The sequence below is a fragment of the Mytilus californianus genome, unplaced genomic scaffold (genome assembly GCF_021869535.1).
Source record: "Mytilus californianus isolate M0D057914Y unplaced genomic scaffold, xbMytCali1.0.p SCAF_8, whole genome shotgun sequence".
NCBI lineage: Eukaryota > Metazoa > Mollusca > Bivalvia > Mytilida > Mytilidae > Mytilus > Mytilus californianus.
Window position 1 is genome coordinate 66,929,598 of NW_026262734.1, and position 21,166 is coordinate 66,950,763.

Consider the following 21,166-nt stretch of genomic DNA (forward strand, 5'->3'; position numbering starts at 1 on the left):
CTTTTTTCTTTAATATTCTCTATTCTGTAAACCCCATTTAGATCCACATATATGGTGACCTCATACCTTTCTGAATATCTTCGTTGAGAAATTAAGACCCTAAGATTGGTCTTTAATGAATTTTGCTATTCTTTTAAGATCCCTTTTTAGTCATAAAGGCTATAAAGCTCCACGGGTATTCAATCATTTATAGGGGCCTCGGTGGCCGAGTGGTCTAAGTAGTTACTACTGTAATCACTAGCCAGTCAACACTGAGGTTGTGAGTTCGAACCCCGCTCGTGCGGGTGCACTCCACTCCAATCTTGATTGACTAGGATTGTCAGTTTTCCTATCGAAGGTCGGTGGTTTTCTCCGGGCACTCCGGCTTCCTCCACCAATAAAAACTGACCGCCACGAAATAGCCCAAAAGCGGTGCTTAAAAGTGGCGTAAAAACACCAAAAATCAAAAAATCAAAATCAAATCAATCATTTATACATCCTTTTGGTTTAAATTGATAAAGTTTTATTTTCATACTCTAAAGGCTATTTAGTTAATTCTATTTTGCTGGATAACAGTGTACTGTTACTTCTATATGTGAAATAAAAACTATATTTCATTTATAAACCGTTATGTTATTCAATTCTTTTTTACATTACCCCGTTAAATCTGACGGCATTTTCTTCAGTCTAGAACACACATGACAGTTACTCCATATGAGAAACTAGAGCTGTAACATTTCAGATCACCTTCCAAGCAGGGATCGAAGATCGTAAAATCGTCAATCAGTTTAAATCTTCGGAAATGATCGGAGACCAGACGACCTTTCTTCGGAAGTACGAGTTCAGATTTCATTCACAGTATCTGGAACGTCATAGTCACATGCCGTCATAAACGTCACTTTAGTCAACGACTCCATGTCAACGTCAAACAGAGGAAAACGATAAGAAAGCAAGTCAGAGGTAAGCTTCAAAGTCCTTCAAAGGGAGTCTAACAAACAGAGGAAGACGATAAGAAAGCAAGTCAGAGGTAAGCTTCAAAGTCCTTCAAAGGGAGTCTATAAAGTTCTTCTTAGTAGTCAAAGCTATAATTGACTGAAAATCCAAGTTCATTTATGGTTAGCATACATATATATATTGTGTAGCTAAGGGTTTGTTCTAGGTTAGGGCTGTTGTTAAAGTTACATGTAGGTAAAAGTAGGGAATAGGTTTACGATTAGGGTTAGATTAGTAGATCCCTAAAGTAAAAAAAGACTGACTTTACTATTGTTTCCTTATATGTATTTTAATTGATGAGCTAGTTTACATTATTTTTTTACAGCCCCGCTTCTGATATCTTAATTAATGTTTCATGCTTTTATTTGTCATTGTGTTTTTTTTTTTTGTCAGCGTGCAAAGGTAGTGTTTTTGAATAGGCCGGATAGTCCGTATGGCAGAGAAAAGGTTAATTATGCTGCACACTTCAATGTTTTGTTTGTGAATTTTATGTGAGAAAAGAGAGGCGGAAGATTCCAAAGGAACAATCAAAAATTTGAAGTCGAAGAAAAAACGAACATATCAGAAATATACATCAGAAAAAAAAAACGAAAAACGGCGTTAAACAAACCTTTTTTCCTTTGGGTTCCCAGCACAAGCACTACATAGAAAACTAAAGACTGAACAACACAAACCAAAATTAAAATCAGTTGTGGGGGATCCCAGATGCTCCGAAATGTGACAATATATTCTGATGTTTTGTAAAATTTGTTGTAAGAGATTAATCGAGCTCAGATTCAGATTGCTTAATGTTACATGTATGTTTATATATCAATGTGTCGACTTTTGATATGTGCTTAAATCCGAAACTTGTGTTAACGTTACTGAACATTAGTATTGGAATAAACAGAGATTATTTGTTGATAATTTAACCTGTGTAAACTATCATTTTAAGTTACCTGTTAAATTTGAACACAATATCTAATTCCAATTTTGTTAGATTTAAACAGGTTTGCCGGGTCCTATTATAGCTTACTATACATTATGGGTTTTGATCACTGTAGGAGGTCATTTAATGACCTATTAGTCAGGAGCCTGTAATTAAGTGGCTGTCGTTTGCTGCCGTTTATCATATTTGTTTTTCATTTATTGTTTTGTACATAAATCAGGCCGTTGTTTTTCTCGTTTGAATTGTTTTAAAGCTTGCTGTGTGGTATGGGTTTTGCTCATTGTGGAAGGCTTTACGGTTACCTATAGTTGTTAAGAAGGGAACATCTGCCATAAGTATACATTTCTTAATTTGTTAAATCTAATTTCTTAGTTTGTAAGATGTATGTTTGCTTTTGATACAGGTAGGAACGAGACATTTATACATATTTGACATTCCTATGGTCCCGGCATAATGTATCACCCCCTGGTGTCAGCTGCCTTTAGGAAACCATAATGCTTTTCTATTTGCTGCTGACACAGGATGGCCCGTAAACATGTTTAACTTTTTTTTTTTGGCTAGTTGATTATATGTTTATCTAAACTAATTATGTGCGGATATCTATTTTTGGCTGTTTGTTTGTTATCTATATCAACTACACTTGCATTACAATGCATTATATATTTAAAATTATAGGTTCTTTATATATATATTACTTTAAGAACTTAAATTTTTCTTTATTTTTTTTTTATCATTCATTGTTTGTATTGTATTGTGAAAATTGTTGATGTTGTAATGTTTATGCCCTTTGGGGCCCATAACTTTTTCTTCTTCTTCTGTATTTTTTCTTTCCGTTTCATGAATTTCTACATTTCTTGATTTGTGAAATGTAACTTCTTAATGTGTAAATGCAATTTCTTAACTTGTTTACATATTTTCTTCGTTCGTTACATGAAATTCTACATATCTTAATTCGTGAAATGATGTTTCTTTATTTGTTCAGTTAAATTTCTGAATTTGTAAAACGGAATGTCTATGTATAGGACGTATATTAGTTTTTCAATCGAAATATTAAAACTTTCTATCTGTGAACTGTATATTCTTGGTTTGAGTCACGTTTATATATTTATATATATAAACAAGTCTAAATTGAAATCAACGTTCAAACCTATGATTGCGTTGGATAAAAACCGCTAATTATATATATATATATTCGTTTTGGGGCATTAACCCATCGTTATATTTTTCTGTGTGCTCGAAGAGAAGAAGGGCGACATGAACTTCTTCCAATGTAATATTGGGGTGCTATGAGCTAGAACACATTAAAATTTAATGCAACAAAAGAACCAAAAAAATTTATTCAACATATCTTTCACACAGAAAAAGATAAAAGTTTGAGTACATGCCCCAACGCTTCTGTATCAAATATCCAACCCTAGACAATTTCAAGTCTTAAGTATCTTCCACCTGCCGTGTTTTAGTTGGGCACCAAATGTAGAGTATGCTTTCTTTTTAAAATTAATATTATCCAAGCACGGATCGAACCCTTGAATAGAAAAGAAACAAGATTACCATATAATTCTACTATGGTAAGCAGATGTATAAACATGCATGAATTTAGAAATTGACCCAGAGGGATGCGGAGTGTCGGTTTTTATCATAATATACTTTCATTGCAAACAGAAACACTTTGCTTATCTGTTTTTAGCATTTTAAATCTCCATCACAATGGGACGTGTAACAGTAAATAAGGAGAGTGGTGATGAACTGTCGGATGAGGTGTCCCAGGCTTCGGAGTTAGCAAAGTTACAAAGACAACTTCGTGTTATGGAAAATGATAGAAGATCCTATGCTGAGGAGGCCCAAAATTATCTCAGAAAGCAACAGTTAGTTTAAATAAATATGCTTTAATTATAAATTAAGCTTTTAATTCACAATTTCTGAATCTAACGTTGTGATTGGGTAACTATTTCCCACACAATTGGAATTCAACCAATGACGTGACGTTATTTTTATTTTTTTAATCTTTTGGTACGAACAATGAAATTACCCATAGTCTTGTAGATTCTGAAATGGCGAATTGAAATAAAAAACGTATACATTTGCGAAGTTAAATGTAACAAACTTGTTTTAAGGATAGTTTTATATTGTGTCGTATGGTATATGTGTACGATCGTAAACAATGTAAGTCCAATGTTCAAAAAAAATATTTCAAATAAAAAACAAACATTTGATTAATGCTGATATAAAAATAGACCCTGCACCACACGTGACACCCGTCTGCAGCTGGTTAATCATTATGCAAGCGACTAGTATCCATTAGATGATTAAAAGGAAGAAATTATAACTGATAAGCATGTAGTACATGTAACTATTGAGTCGTCGTACGTTGTGTTGAGAAAAAAAGTTGACCACAAGCAATAACATATTTAACTTCTAAAATTAGTTAATTTTCTTTCTTTCAAAATCTATAACCAAAATATGACTTTCAAGAAAATAATTTTCATTTGCAGTTTTATGTTTTATACAAGGTGTGAAATAGTGAACTTAAATAAAGAGGATATCGCTTTCAAAATCTGTAACCAAAATGTGAATTTCAAGAAAATAATTTCTAAACAATTTCATTTTCTCTACAAGGTCTGAAATAGCGAACTTAAGTAAAGAGAATATCGATATGAGAACAGTATTGAAGCTAGCTCAGAGTGACAAGAATGAGAACAAAGACCTGGATGATACTGAGAAGCTGTTTAATCTAATAGAAAGTCTGGATTACTATAACAACAGCATCAAGTTAGAGAAAATGAGAGTAACTGAATTAGATACTGAGGTACTAATAATGTATGCATGTAGGTTAGGTCATGCGAAATTGATTTTTCTTATATTTTTTCTTTATTTATCTATTTCCTTATTTATTTATAAAAGGTAATTTCTATGTCTGATTTTCCAAACTATATTTAGATGTGGTAAGCCACGTTAAGCCACCTTAATATATTTAACCTTAATATTTTATGATTAGCAGGTAAAATGTCTAATGCTTCTATATCTTCAAACTATTCCTTTTCAATGATAGTTCATATCTGAAATAAGATGAACTGTTAAAATGTTCGAGTTCTGAACATATATTAGAAGCAAATAGGTCCGGTAAACAATATAACATTGTGACTTTGAAATGAAGAAGAACAAGTGCAATGAAGTTGCCTTCCTTTGCTTCTGTTTAGTAAAAGTGTGTAAGGATTTTGTGTCGTGCATTTGGTTCTCCCTACAGACGTTCCTATGGAAACAGTGTTATAGACAATGCTATAACACTCTATTCCTGTTGTGTCATAGGTCTTCCCTGATTCATTCTGTTCAGTTCTTCATATAATAGCACACACTGCTTTGTAACGTCACATATAATTGACCACACCTTAATGATTTTGACACCGTGTCTATCATGAAAAACGCACAGTAACTATCAAACAAATCGATTATCAGATTTTCATCGTAATGATATTTTCCGCGTATTGATATTTTAGAATATGACATGACAATTTTTATATTAGACTATTAACAGTCCTTGGTCATGACATCAGCCCAAGAGTGCTGATAGTGCCCTAGAGCTTGTATTAAAGATTGACACTAAAGGACGACAATTTAATAAAATTCTCAAAACAAGGTGACTTTTCCTTTTGTGAACTTTCCACTTTTATGCAGCAACATTTAAACAGCACCTGCAAGTGCAGTATATATCACCGGGTTTCTGCTCCCTTTATCTTTTATCAATTAAGACCACAACCCCGGCCTCCTTTCGTCGTTTTTGTTTCCATCGTAAGCTATCTATTTGTCATTCAGAAGCAACATGACGGGTGCTACTAGTGGGGCAGAAACTGCTTACCATCATGACCACATGAGTTCTACATAGCTTTGATTTAGATTTATAGCATTATGATGAATCATTCGCTTATTTTTAATGATATATATTTACTACTTCTATACTAGTATTTTATTTTGATCTGAAAATAATTTAATTTTGGATGTAACGTGTCTTCTGATTGGCTGACGTTGTTTTGTTTATCAGCTCATAGACATAATTTTGTCATGTGACCGTGACGTCATCAACGTTTTTTCATGGTTTACTCTGGTTTAAAATGGAATTTAGAATTAAATTATAAGAAATGACTGTAATATTTTTTCTGTCTATTCGAAATAACATAAAAAATGTGGTGCACACTTTAAAATAACCCGCTACGCGGGTTATTCAGTGTGCACCACATTTTTGATGTTATTTCTTCATAGACAGAAAAAATATTACAGTCATTCCTTAATAAAAAACATAACCCAAAATTCTGAATTTTTTAAACTTCATGAAATCGAGCCATTACGTTTGATAAAGTTAACCCTAACTTATGAATTCCTCTTCTGGTGTAATGTGAAATAATTTAATTTTGGATGTAACGCGTCTTCTGATTGGCTGACGTTGTTTTGTTAATCAGCTCATAGACATAATTTTGTCATGTGACCGTGACGTCATAAACGTTTTTTCATGGTTTACTTAAGGAATGACTGTAATATTTTTTCTGTCTATGAAGAAATAACATCAAAAATGTGGTGCACACTGAATAACGCGCGTAGCGGGTTATTTAACAGTGTGCACCACATTTTTTATGTTATTTCGAATAGACAGAAAAAATATTACAATCATTCCTTATAATTTAATTCTAAATTCCATTTTTAAGGAGTAAATCATGAAAAAAAACGTTGATGACGTCACGGTCACATGACAAAATTATGTCTATGAGCTGATAAACAAATTCTCTCAGCCAATCAGAAGACGTGTTACATCCAAAATTAAATTATTCCGGTTTAAAATGGAATTTAGAATTAAGTTATAAGAAATGACTGTAATATTTTTCTGTCTATTCGAAATAACATAAAAAATGTGGTGCACACTTTAAAATAACCCGCTACGCGGGTTATTCAGTGTGCACCACATTTTTGATGTTATTTCTTCATAGACAGAAAAAATATTACAGTCATTCCTTGAACAAAAATCAAACAAAAAAAATATTGTTTCTATGATATAAGTCACACAATTACAATCGGATAAATCGATTTTCATCTTTCATCGTATTTATTCTTATGATATTATGATGTATTATCAGCACTAGGTCATGATATCAGCCCAAGGGCAAACGACGAGAGAGTTGATATTGACCGAGGGCTGATAGTTAAATTGACAATAAAGGACGACGGTTAACTAAATTTTTTTAGCAAAGGGTGACTTTTCCCTTTCTGAATTTTCCATCTTTTGCGGTTGTACTAAGGATGAAATAGCAAGTTAAGTCTGGTTTGACAGTGCTTCCAGCCTCAAAAATGTATTACAGTCATACTTTTGTTTTCTGTAGATTCGTAAGGTGGAAAGAAAAATTGCCAACAAGAGAAAGCAAAGCGGAAGTAACACGGAGATCACGACAGAAAAAAATATCCTGAGGAAAGTCCATGTTATGGAAAATCGTCTTAATAAGGTGATTATTCTATCTGTATAACTACTAAAGTTTCACTTAAAATTCAATATTCTTGTGAGAAAAGAAAAAAAGCACTCTCAAGACTTATGAAATGTACTCGGAGAATAGAATAAACAATAAAAGTTACTGCTTCTTCACACCCATCGTACGTTGACCAGTTTTACTTCTCAGTATGCAGACCTGCGTAATAACACAAGATTGTTTTCGAAATAAAACAGCCATTACTTGTTCTCTCTTAGTATTTTTCAATTTGCCCTCCCCTTTTGATGAACTCTATCCAATCTTCTGAGAGTTACTTATACACAGACAAATGTTAATATGCTGACGAACATATAGCCTGCTATGCGGTATGGGATTTGCTCATTGATGAAGGCTGTACGGTGACATATAATTGCTTCCTTCTACGTTGTTTGGTCTCTGGTGGATAATTGTCTCATTGGCAGTCGTATCCAGTCTTATTAGTTTTTTATACATGAATTTACAGGCTACAATTAAGTTCAACAATCAGTTAGCTGTTAACGAACGTCTTCGTAAGGATATAGACCACCTCCGACAGGAGAGGAGTGTATTTGATAACTTGTACAAAAAGATAAGTAAGGAGCTCAATGAAACTACAAAGAAAATGAATGACGTAATCTCTAATGCTTCAGTGGCCTATGAAGAAAGGTAAATTGAATTTACATTAATATATCTTGATGTTTTAAGATAAATGCATTTTAAATAGTTGTAGACTGTAGTATTGTAGTATTAATTAATGATGTTTTCATAATGGCCCTGTTACATGTATATGTCCATAGTCTGTATTAATGGTCTCGGATGCTATAATGTCTCTCGGTGTTGCCTCGGGGCACAAAAACTGACCGAGGACATATAACAAAGTCATTATGAAAACAGAAATTGCTTAATACTTTTTTTTTACAAAACTAGAATCAAAGCAGTGCCTACTACAGCCAACAGTGCATTATTGCGGTGCCATTGTTAATAAAACCAGTCTTTAAGATTTGATATTAAACTAATATATACATTTCATAGTACCAATAGAAATACGGCTTTATTTTCACTTTCAAATCCGTTCGCTGCTAGTTCTTCTGCACAAGAACGAGTTTTAATGAGAAATAAACATGCCTTTTGCTTACATCCACTTCATTTGAACTTATGTGGATAGTTGTCTCATTGGCAATCATACCTCATCTCCTTATTTTTATATGAAATATACATTTATATTTCCGATGTTACCTTTCTTCGAACTATGATTAAGGATTCGAATAGAGTCGTTCACGAACACTTACAGTCATCATCAATATCGAGTGCTTCATAATAATTGGTTTTATCCATAATGGCCCCACAATAATGCCCTGTTGGCTGTAATTTGATTAATAAAGGGATTTATAAATTCCACAAAAATATATTATATCTACCGAGGCTAGCAATCTTTCCATAAACTCCGAAACATAGAAATGAACCAAAAATGTTTAACTACGTGTTTGTACATAATGCATTTTTGACTTTGTTTACAGCATAAATACTTAGATATAAGAAGATGTGGTATGAGTTCCAATGAGACAACTCTCCATTCAAGTCACAATTTATAAAAGAACCATTATAGGTCAAAGTACGGTCTTTAACACGGAGCCTTGGGTCACTCCGAACAGCAAGCTATAAAGGGCCCCAAAAATTACTAGTGTAAAACCATTCAAACGGGAAAACCAACGGTCTAATCTATATAAAAAACGAGAAACGAGAAACACTTATGAACCACATCAACAAACGACAACTACTGAACATCAGATTCCTGACTTAGGACAGGTGCAAACAATTGCAGCGGGTTTAAACGTTTTTTTAATGGTACCAAACCTTCACCCTTATTTGAAACAATAGTGTAACATCACAACATAGAAAAACACAATATAAAATATCAATTGAAATGGCTTAACTCAATCAAAAGACATATTAACCCAATGAACATACACTGAACAAATCAATTTGATCTATGATACAATGCAAATACAAAATAAATAAACTAAATGTCTTCTTTTAGAGAACCACTGAAAGGAATGAAATAAAACATGAATGTTCCTTGTGAGGTGCTGACAAAGTGTTGTAACTTTGTAGGCGATCAATCATCCAAGATGGCCGCCAGCGGGGACTTAGTTTACCATAGGACCCTATGGGAAATACATACAAATGTTTTCTTTTAGAGAACCACTGAATGGAATGAAACCAAACATGGCATGAATGTTCCTAATGAGGTGCTGGCCAAGTGTTCTTACTTTGTAGCCAATCAATCATTCAAGATTGCTGCCAGCGGGGAACTTACTAGTTTAACAAAGTATCCTATGTGAAATACATACAAAAGTCTTCTTTTGAAGAACCACTGAATGGAATTAAACCAAATATGGCATAAATGTTCCTTATGAGGTGCTGATCAAGTGTTGTTACTTTGTAGCAAATTCATCAACCAAGATGGCTGCCAAAGGGGGACTTAGTTTTACAAAGGACCCTATGGGAAATATATACAAATGTCTTCTTCTAGAAAAACCGCTTAATGGATTGAAACCAAACATGGTATGAATGTTTCTTTTGAGGTGCTGACCAAGTGTTGTTACTTTGTAGCTGATTTGTCATTGTCCTTATAATGTCATTTTCTACAATTTCAATGAATTTATTGGTAATTTCTGTAAACATTACAAAAGCCTTCTGCTTTTGATTAAATTACGGGGCCAATATTAAACCAAATTTGGCCTCAACCATTATTAGGGTATCTGTTATGATTTTAATCTATTTTTTACATGATTTCCAAAACCAAAGAATCAGGTGAGCGACACAGGCTCTTGGGAACCTCTTGTCATATTACCGGGAAATCACGGTATTTCATTGCAACCAATATATGCATCTTGATATCCACCGAATTGTCTGTATAAGAAGTCGGTACTTCAATTTTATAAAACTTTAAGAGTATTTATACAGAGATGAAGCACAAACAAAGATGATAGCACTGAAAGAAAGAAGCGAAAAAGACATTGCACAGCATGACTCGGAAATGAAAGATCTGCAGAGGGTTATTCACCATGACAACAAACTGAAAGAGTTTTTCAATGCAAAGTCAAATGATCGTGCACTGTATAAAGAAGAAGAAGAGGCAAAGAAAAGCAAAAGTAAGAAATATTGCAGATGTTGTGTTTTCTAAATTATAAGGCCAGTACCAGAATATCATTCAAGAGAAGAAATATTGGCTCTTTTTATTCTTGTCGACAAAAGTTTTAGTATAACCGTAGACTTACGAAGCGCTTAATTTTTGAAAAAATGTTCATCGCGAGGTACATAAAGAATAAAATTATTATGCCGGTAGAGAATATTCAAGAAAAAGGGTAAATATTGGCCCAAGATATTGATGAATACAACAGAGACAAAATGCGATGCAAATAAGATTACTTAATATTGACATTTGATTTAAAATTCTTTATTTTCGAGGAAAGTTTACTTAGTAGTAAGAAATGTGTAACCAATCTTTCGTTCATTCAAGAAAACTTTTGACAAAAAAAAATGGTATATAAATTTAATAGTAAAGATGACTCACGTATGCTTTTCGTAGATTACGTCCATTCTTCATTACCCTCTAAACCAAGGGTAAAAAATGTTTTATTCCCCTGCCTAAACTTTTTATATTTTCGGAACATGAAATATTCATTTACATACAATGCTTCTTACACGACACAAACATTGATAAACATTGATCAAAAGTTAATTACTTATTCTAGTATGACAAGTTTTTCTCTGAATTGTTTTTGCCGTCTGAAATTATTTTTGAACATAATAATGACTATACTTTTGCTTTAAAAAACAACGTTGTTAATTAAAAAACGTTAAGTATACATTAAGGGCATACGATACAGATACAGGGGAGGTAATGACGTTGCTAACGTAAAAAGATATTTTTCACGACGTCAAACTGTGACATATCGGGAAAAGATGCATTTTCGACTAATTTTTATCATTCAGATTCAATTTGATTTTACTTGAAAACGAGTTCATGGACCCCTCTTTTTAAAAATGACATTTGGCTTGATTATGTATTTAGATTATTTGTGCCAATTTTTAGCTCACCGGGGCCCGAAGGTCCCCATGTGAGCTTATGCCATCACTTGGCGTCCGTCGTCGTCCGTCGTCTGTCGTCGTCGTCTGTCGTCCGTCGTCGTCTGTCGTCGTAAACTATTTCAAAAATCTTCTCCTCTGAAACTACTGGGCCAATACCTTCAAACTTTAACTAAATGTTCCTTAGGGTATCTAGTTTATAAATTGTATCCGAAGTTTTGATCCATCGACAAACATGGCCGCCATGGTTAAAAATAGAACATAGGGGTCAAATGCAGTTTTTTGCTTATATCTCAAAAACTAAAGCTTTTAGAGCAAATCTGACAGGGGTAAAATTGTTCAATTGGTCAAGATCTATCAGCCCTGAAATTTTCAGACGAATCGAACAACTCATTGTTGGGTTGCTGCCACTAAATTGGTAGTTTTAAGGAAATTTTGCAGTTTTTTGTTATTATCTTAAATATTATAATAGATAGATATAAACTGTAAACAGCAATAATGTTCAGCAAAGTAAGATCTACAAAAGAGTTTATATGACCAAAATTGTCAATTGACCCCTTAAGGAGTTATTGCCCTTTAAAGACAATTTTACACAATTTGTTCATCAAGTTTGCTAACATTTAAAAATCTTCTCCTCTGAAACTACTGGGCCAAATACCTTCAAACTTCATCTAAATGTTCCTTAGGATATCTAGTTTATAAATTGTATCCGAAGTTTTAATCCATCGACAAACATGGCCGCCATGGCTAGAAATAGAACATAGGGGTCAAATGCAGTTTTTGGCTTATATCTCCAAAACTAAAGCTTTTAGAGCAAATCTGACAGGGGTAAAATTGTTCAATTGGTCAAGATCTATCAGCCCTGATATTTTCAGACAAATCGAACAACCTATTGTTGGGTTGCTGCCACTAAATTGGTAGTTTTGAGGAAATTTTGCAGTTTTTTGTTTTTATCTTGAATATTATTATAGATAGATATAAACTGTAAACAGCAATAATGTTCAGCAAAGTAAGATCTACAGAAAAGTTAAATGACCAAATTTGTCAATTGACCCCTTAAGGAGTTATTGCCCTTTAAAGACAATTTTACGAAATGTGTTCATCAAGTTTGCTAACATTTAAAAATCTTCTCCTCTGAAACTATTGTGCCTAATACTTCTTAACTTTGAATGAATGTTCCTTTAGGAATCTAGTTTATGAATTGTATCCGAAATTTTGATCCATCAACAAACATGGCCGCCATGGCTAAAAATAGAACATAGGGGTGTAATGCAGTTTTTGGCTTATATCTCAGAAACTAAAGCATTTAGAGCAAATCTGACATGGGGTTAAACTGTACAAAAGGTCAGGATCTATCAACCCTGAAATTTTCAGACACACCGAACAACCCATTGTTGGGTTGCTGCCACTAAATTGGTAGTTTTAAGGAAATTTTGCAGTTTTTGGTTATTATCTTGAATATTATTGAAGATAAAGATAAACTGTAAACAGCAAAAATGTTCAGCAAAGTAAGATCTTCAAAAAAGTTTAATATGACCAAAATTGTCAATTGACCCCTTAAGAAGTTATTGCCCTTTAAGGACAATTTTACACAAGTTGTTTTATGTTTTTTAACTTTAAAAATCTTTCAAATGAATCTAGTATAAATTTTGTATTTCATTTCCTTGTACGTCAAGAAACATAGACGCTATGGCTAAAATGGAACATATGGGTAAAAAGCAAAAATAATCATTGATGAAAGATTTAAGCAACAAAAATAACAGGTGAGCGATTCAGGCTCTTGAGAGCCTCTTGTTATGAACATTTCACCGATGATTTTTTTTAAATTAGATAAATATACAGCAAAAATGCCGTTCTTTGACTAAAATCATGAAAATGTGATAAAAATGAATAATTTCCAAAGAATTGTTACACAAATTCAAAGCACATTTATGTAGAGAAGATATTCCAGATGCTTTTACAAAAATCCGCTTGCGTTTATCTTTTGAAACAAAAAAGTTAAGTTTGTTTTTCCAAAGGATAGAAATGTCCAAGAAACCAAAATTTCCAGTAAATGTCTAAAATTTCGACCCCATTTATCTCTAAAAGTAGCACATGAAGGTATATTTTTTATTACATATTAGAATTGACTAGGATAAAAAATAGCTTGTATGCAAACTTTCGTCAAAAATTCCGCGCGTAACGTCACACTATAGATAGTCCCCTTCAGCATGTTCAGAGGGGAGTATGATAGGTTGGTTCTCTCCGTAAAATATTCAGTATGCCTTCGGAATATAGGTATTGTCAAACTTGTCAAATAACGTCTTGGGTACCAGTACAGGATTATGAAGTTTTGTTCAATGTTACGTGGGGTCCTCTCAACCAATCAAATGTTGATTTCGCACTCAATATTTACAAACATTGGAATAAAATGGTTTAAACCCTTCACAGTTCATGCATGCACGAGCATGCCCCGTGTTACGATATAGATCTGGACCATGTGCTGTTCGTTGTATTTGTTTGTACGTTTTTTTGTTTTAAGATAGTCGGCTGATGTGGTCTGTTGTACTGTCCAATATATATATACCCTTTAAGTATGTATTACTCGGATGCCTCAGGTTATTTTGATGGAAAAAATAAAAACATTACGTTATAAATTTCATGCGTCTGAAGCGTTTTTCTGGATTTACCTTCATCAGGAACGCTCAAAGCCGAATATTTGAAAGCTAAGGACATATAAGAACCGAAACAGACGGAGAGCTATATGACCGAAAGGACCTTAAAATTGCGAAATCCATCTAAGGTTAACTTTACCCGAGGGAGTTGAAAACTTAGTTTCTTTATGATTTCAAAATTTATAGACGGACATTTTATAAAGGTTTGTTATGAATCATGTCAGTACCGAATTATTGACTACTGAGCTGATGATACACTCGGGGACTGATAGTCCACCAGCAGAAGTATCGACCCAGTGCTGTTGTCATATTTGTTTCACAAACTGTACAATATCTTTAGGGATTTGATAGTGATAATAACCTATTAACAATTAAATATTTGGACAAAAGAAAACCGATCTTTCTTACATTATTTGCTGTACATCTAGATTCAAAGGACAAAGATACTGACGCCGAAAATGTACAAATACAAACGTTTGAAGAAGCGATAGAAAAAATAAAAGAAGCCACAGGGGAAACAGATATCGAAACGATCGTCGACAATTTCATCAAGAAAGAAGATGAACATTTTGCTCTGTACAACTACGTCAACGAACTAAACGACGAAGTTGAACACCTCCAACGTGAAATAGACGAAATGAACAAAGAGATCAAACGAATTGAAGCGGACGGTATCAAACAGGAAGACGAGAGAATAAAAGTTTTACAAGAATTAGAGGTAAGAATATTCACATTGTAATATATGCACGCATCATCAAAACTGGAAGACTGTTTGAATATATAAAATAATAGCATTTTTGTTTTTGATACGGACTTTATTAGCAAGAATATAAATCGATCCCTTAAGGGCGAGCTGATATTCGACCTGATGAAGTCAGTACCAAAATATCAAATGCCATTATTCTTTTAATCGGAAGTTTGTCTTGACAATATGTTTTTTTTTTTTTTGTTTTTTTTTTTTTTTTGAGAATATTAAATAAAATGGAATAGTTAGAAATATAGATTCTACCACTGCATCGAGTGTGATACGATATTTATCCACTCGAGACAGTTAAATTTTCAAATTTAATACGCGAGGCTCGCCGAGCGTTTTAAATATTTAAAATTTAACTGTCGAGAGTGGATAAATATCGTATTACACGAGATTTGGTGGTGGAATCTGTTTCTCTAATGATTTTCAAACAATATGCAGGCAAACTTATTCCGTCTTTTCGAATGATCTGTAAAAAGATGTATTCTTTCTATGTGACGTCATCAGGCATGGTCGCCTTTGTTCATGAGTTCACAATAGGAAATTAAGAGGAAAGCAAGTAAATTCGACGTCATAATCGGATTTTAACTAATGAAGAACTGAGATCAAACGAACCACACGTTGATTAAATTTTTTTTATACAATGGGTGCAAAAAGGGATAAATTGACGAAGAATTAGATAAACATATATATATACTCGTACACAACGTTGTGATATAGCTGTTCTGTTGTATGAACGAAGTCGCCTGTATTTCATTGATCAATTGACGCGGGTGGACATGGAAACGTGACGTTGCTGCACTGATACGCTACTTCATTGCCTAATATTTGAGAATATTATTAATTGAATATTTTTAAGGATTTGTGATTCGTTAAAACTTGGTCACATGTACATTTGTATTTACTCAGGTTGCACACCAATACTTTTGTGTTTTATCTTTTCGTAGGTCAAAAACATATTGCACAGGGCATACGGCATGTTACTAAAATACATTCTAGGAAACCCCAATTTTACATTGCTCATGCAATAGTTGTTGATTAATGATATAACATTTGTAGCCTTTGGTTGAGGTCAGTACGATGTTATATCGATCTAGAGAAGCATATCGACTTCGGACTTCGTCCTCAGTCAATATGCTTCTCTTATGTCGATATAACCTCGTATCGACCTCATACAAAGGCTATAATTGTATAGTATCATGTCCTGTCCAGTTGTGTCCATGATCTAAAAAAATATTCGGCATTCTAATATGACGTTCTTCTTTCACTTTGGTAACAAAGCCATGTTCTTATTGCAATAAAACATGGGCTGCACGTCAGTTGTTATTTGAACAACGCCAGAGATCAAAATGGACATTTGTGTTGGTGTTGCTCGCTAGGAAATTAAATAAAATATTCTACAAGTAAGTGAGTGTACATGTATCTGTTCATTTTGTATCGTGAAACGGTTGACTTCATGAAATCAAAATTGCTGCCTTTCGGACGGGTTTCAATTTCAGTTATGTCAATCACGTTCAGCCCAGGTTTATTGAACATGGATTTGTTTCCAAAAGTGAAAGAAGAACGTCCTATTAGAATATTTACTATGCCTGCCTACAATAGTTCTGAATAACGTTTTTCAAACAGTCTTATGCCCGTAATAAAAATTTTTGTCAAGCTTTTCTCAAATGACGCCAAATATAAGACTTTAACGCCTGTCACTGCTACGAATTTACGCGATCTCCTTTGCGCTTGGAATACGACATGTGACCACTACGTCCAGTTACGCTTGGTTTTCATCAGATTTCCATACGTACATTTTTTTAATACGCCTTATAACTTCGTTCGGGATTATTTGTCGTTAAAACAGATAAATTTCCAATTATCCTTACACTGCATGTACATGTTTCAATATAATTGTTCACATTAGAACATTCTAACCAACAAGTTATATTCGTGTAAGAATAACAAATTACATCGACAACTGTCCAATAATTTTGATCTGATTTTGCATACGCAATCTGTCTGTTTAAAACAGAGAAACGATCAGACGTATAATGCTTCTGGTTGAACTAGGTATCTCTAAATGTATCAATTTTTGGACGTTACTTTTATTCAGGTAATAAAAATTAACGAAGTTACAATATTCAAAGTGTTGTCATATAGTGTGAATATTTAAAAGATACATGATTAATATCATTTTCCCCCTCAGATACGAGGAGATAAAATAACAAAGGAAACGGAACAGGGCAACAAAAAGCTAGTGGAAATAAATAAAACGCTAGACCAACTAAAAAGTGGTGTTCTTCATCTGTTTGGAGCCATAGATTGTGACCCATCGTCCATTAAAGAAATGCTTGGCAGTGAAAAGGGCGTCACCAATAAAAATATCATGAAGTACATGGGAATAATTGAGGGAAAGACCATGGATTACTTACAGAAACATGAATACAATGAAATGGAGGTAGTATGTATTCGCTCGCGCGTTAAATATTGTTAAGAATTGTGGGTAATTTCTTTAGTGGTACATTAGAAAGAAATATTGTTGCTTCATCGGTTTTTAGACTTTGTTTACTAATGAAAACGGGAATTTACCTTTTTTGAAAGAAATCACCCAGAAAGTATTTGATTTTGAAACTGAAAATTTCAGGCAAAGTGAGAAAGAGAAAAGAACGCAAGAAAGTTTGTCTCATTAAAGTAGTGTAAGCTTAATCAAATTAACCCGTACGATCGTTAATTTGATAAGGCTCTAGTAGTATCTCTGATTTAAGCCAGACATGTAAAACGTTAATTATGTTACTTATAGGATCTTAAAAAGCTGTGACTTCGAATCCAACTGACGAACGATGTGACTTCGAATCCGACTTACGAAACTGCGGGTTCAAATCCGACTGACGAAAGCTGTGACTTCGAATCTGACTGACGAAACCTGTGACTTCGAATTCGATTGAAGAAAGCTGTGACTTCGATTCCAACTGACGAAAACTGAGACTTCGAATCTGACTGACGAAAGCTTTGACTTTGAATCTGACTGACGAAAGCTGAGACTTCGAATCCGACTGACGAAAGCTGTGACTTCATGCCGACTGACGAAAGCTGAGACTTCGAATCGGACTGACGAAAGCCGTGACTTCTAATCCGAATGACGAAAGCTGTTAATGATTGCGATTCTTATACAAAATGGGGAACTTTTAAAGGAATAATCAATGTTTAGTGTTTTAAATAAAGACTTATAGTGAGATATCAAATGGAATACTTTACAGTTGAATTTTAGTTATACGAAATTCGTCTTAAATTTGTGAGAATTAGATAAGCCATTTTAATATAACTTCATTAATAGATTAACAAATACAAAGGATTCAAAGAATTTAAGCATAATATTTCAATCGGTTTTTTTTCTAGCTAATTGAACAGAAAAGCAACATCCATAAGTTTTATATGTTTCTGTTTTTTGAAAATATTAAAGATTAATAAAAATTATCCATCGATTACGTCTATATTATATATTTGTTCTGGTAGATGTATTATCAGAATGTAACTTAAGAAATAACAGTCTTTTGCTGAACATCTCATCGTTTCTTTTGTCACAAATTCTCTCAAATGACCGGGTGGTTACTTGTAAATTTCCATTCCTATCAAAAGTAAACAAAAGCATATGGGTATCTTTATTTTCGTGGGATGTGCAGAACATTATCTGCCTATATATATATATAAGTAGTTGGAGCAAATAAAAAAATACTAAAAGCACATTTTTTGTATTTCAGAAAAATCCACCTCCTCCTGAAAAGAAAGACAAGAAAGGAGAACCCACGACTCCTAGTACACAGATGTCAAACAAAGCGGCTGACCCTCCCCCAATTTCCATTAATCCACCATCAGCCGCGTAAGTAGATTTCCTCCCTTCGATAAAAATCAGTCCTATCTACTATAAGACCGATAACTGTCCATATTATAAACAAATAAGTCATTAAGAATACCAGGCTTATAATTTAGAAGACTAAAGCATTTCGCCTGCATAAGACTCGGGCTAATATGTAGATCGTCATCTATTCAAAATTAATCTGACGGTATATATCGTAAATTTCCTTGAACTTTTAATTATCATGAAAGCATATATTCAAACTAAATGATATTCTGTATTTCAAGAGGAGCTTTTTTTATTTTGTTTGTGTATCTTCAACTAGAAAGTCATTCATCTTCCAAATATTTAGTCAGGTTTATCGTCGATAGATTAACATAGTATTACATTATCATTTCTTTAATCTCTGATTAGTCATTGGTCCTAAAAATCTGTTCTCAGTCACGTGTGTTTTAGCCTCCTACCTCTGTTTGTCTTGCATGTCCAAGCAATGAACTAGAGTGTCAAAACCTTTGAAGATATTATCAATAAAAATCTGTATTTTCTAGTTAACGTTTTTATCGAAGAAGGTAGAGTTCGTGATTCCATATAACAAAAAAATAATGAAAAGATATTCAACGCTTGAACATTTGTATTTGGATTTAGACTTCTAAATATTTTGCCCTCGAGCATCACCGAAGCGACATCATTTATCATAATGCGCATTGGGAACCTTTTACGTTATTAACAAGCACTTCTAACAACTATTGTCTCGTGTATCTATCTTTCAAATTTGAACAAACTTCGAAGACTCAAAACATAGCAACCGGTACTTATATCTAAATGATTGAAATTTTAACTCATAAATGCCTCCATATCACATTATATGATCAGCGATCATATGTGTATATTGACAGTTAATCTTCTGATGTATGCATATTTGGAAGAACAATTTTCGTACTTGCGGTTGGTTTTATTTTTATTTTTATTAATGATAAAGCTGGTTTGTTGGGTAACAGTTTATTTAATGTTCGCTTTTAACCACATGATTATTGGTTAAAGAAATATTCAACCGGGACTGAGAACAAGTAAATAGAGAATATCATATGGCTTTTTCAATATTACATCCGTATCAACCAGAGACACCAATAGAATATCAAGAGCTCTCTTCGAGGGCCGATTAAGGGTCTGATATGAAAAATGACATGTAATGATCTTTTTATCATATACTTCAGCAGAAGAAATACAGACAAGAACTATTAATTAAAATTTTGTCTTTCTATGAATTTTAAGATAATAATTTACAGACAACCAAATACAAATTTCTTAACTTTAATTGTTTTTATTGATATTAAAAGCATTTTATTTATCTTGTCACAACAATTATCATGTTCTTAGTTTGAAATTTGCTCCTCAACCATTTTGTGAAAAGTCTTAAATCACTTACGGGTTTCCGCACTGTGTTGTCGTTTTCGAACAAAATTCCGGAAATGCACGAAGTTGCATGTGATAAACGTCACGGAAATTAACGGAAAGGCATGTGATAACATTCCGGAAGCAGTCAATAAAGGTTCCTTTATCAGCCCGCTGAGGAAATTCTTAGGAATCTGATCAATAAACCTAGTAATCCTTTCATAGCCTTTTAATATTTTTAAATGTTATTGAACAGTAAAATTTTAGTAATATTTTATACAAGTATATGAAAAAACAAGATAATAAATGACGTTTGATTTGGAAGTTATTTTGCGTTAGAATTGGGGATAAGATTGGGGGAATTTGCAGTATATTTTAAACAAAAGACGAGCTTGCAAACACCTTGTTTAAAAGACATGATTAAGCTTGGATCATGATCAGATTACAAACAATTTTTTGTTTGTTTTAGTGATGATGAGGAATTGGAGGTACCAGAAGAACCAACCGATCTAAGGCCACTAACACACGACGAACTGAAGTTAATAGCACAAAGAAATATAGGTAAACGGGTTAACACATTGGTTGTCCCGTCTCCAACAAAAGCCACCAAGTCACCAAGAGCAACATAAAGAAACAAACACCTGGATAACACAGAATTGTCAATAAATTGTTTATCACATACTTTTGTTATTTATACATATATTGTCAATAATGTATCGTGTGAGCTTTTGTCATCACTTGGCCTCCGTTGTCGCACGCAGAATTCGTAAGCTTTGTTAAAAAAATAACTTCCTCTGAAATCCTATAATAATATTAAATCAAACATTTGGTAAATGAATCTTAGTGTTTCTAGAATAGTGTCGTGTTTTACCCTCCAACCAAACAAACATGACAAAACAGTTACATTAGTCAATTAGAAATTGAACAGAGGAGTTGAGTCTTGTATGACAAATACATAGTAAAGAAAACAGTATCGGTTTAATATACTAGTATTCACAATATCTTCTTTTTCTTTTTTTCTGCCAATTCTACAAATAAGAGTCATTGAGCTTGTAA

The 21,166-nt window shown here is 33.3% G+C and overlaps 1 protein-coding gene across 2 annotated transcripts; it reads left to right on the plus strand.

Moving 5' to 3' along the window:
* Positions 1-850: 850 nt before the first annotated feature.
* On the plus strand, positions 851-20,789 carry LOC127711435 (coiled-coil domain-containing protein 63-like). Of its 2 annotated transcripts, none has more exons than XM_052217486.1 (10): positions 851-939; positions 3,588-3,765; positions 4,517-4,706; positions 7,264-7,383; positions 7,868-8,049; positions 10,351-10,538; positions 14,558-14,847; positions 17,072-17,323; positions 18,624-18,742; positions 20,580-20,789. In XM_052217486.1, exons 2-10 carry the CDS (start codon positions 3,608-3,610, stop codon positions 20,737-20,739), a joined length of 1,659 nt encoding a protein of 552 aa, XP_052073446.1. In that variant the 5' UTR covers positions 851-939; positions 3,588-3,607; the 3' UTR covers positions 20,740-20,789. The 2 variants fall into 2 exon arrangements, with proteins under 2 accessions (XP_052073446.1, XP_052073445.1); XM_052217485.1 differs by having other exon boundaries at positions 884-1,006.
* Positions 20,790-21,166: the final 377 nt, after the last annotated feature.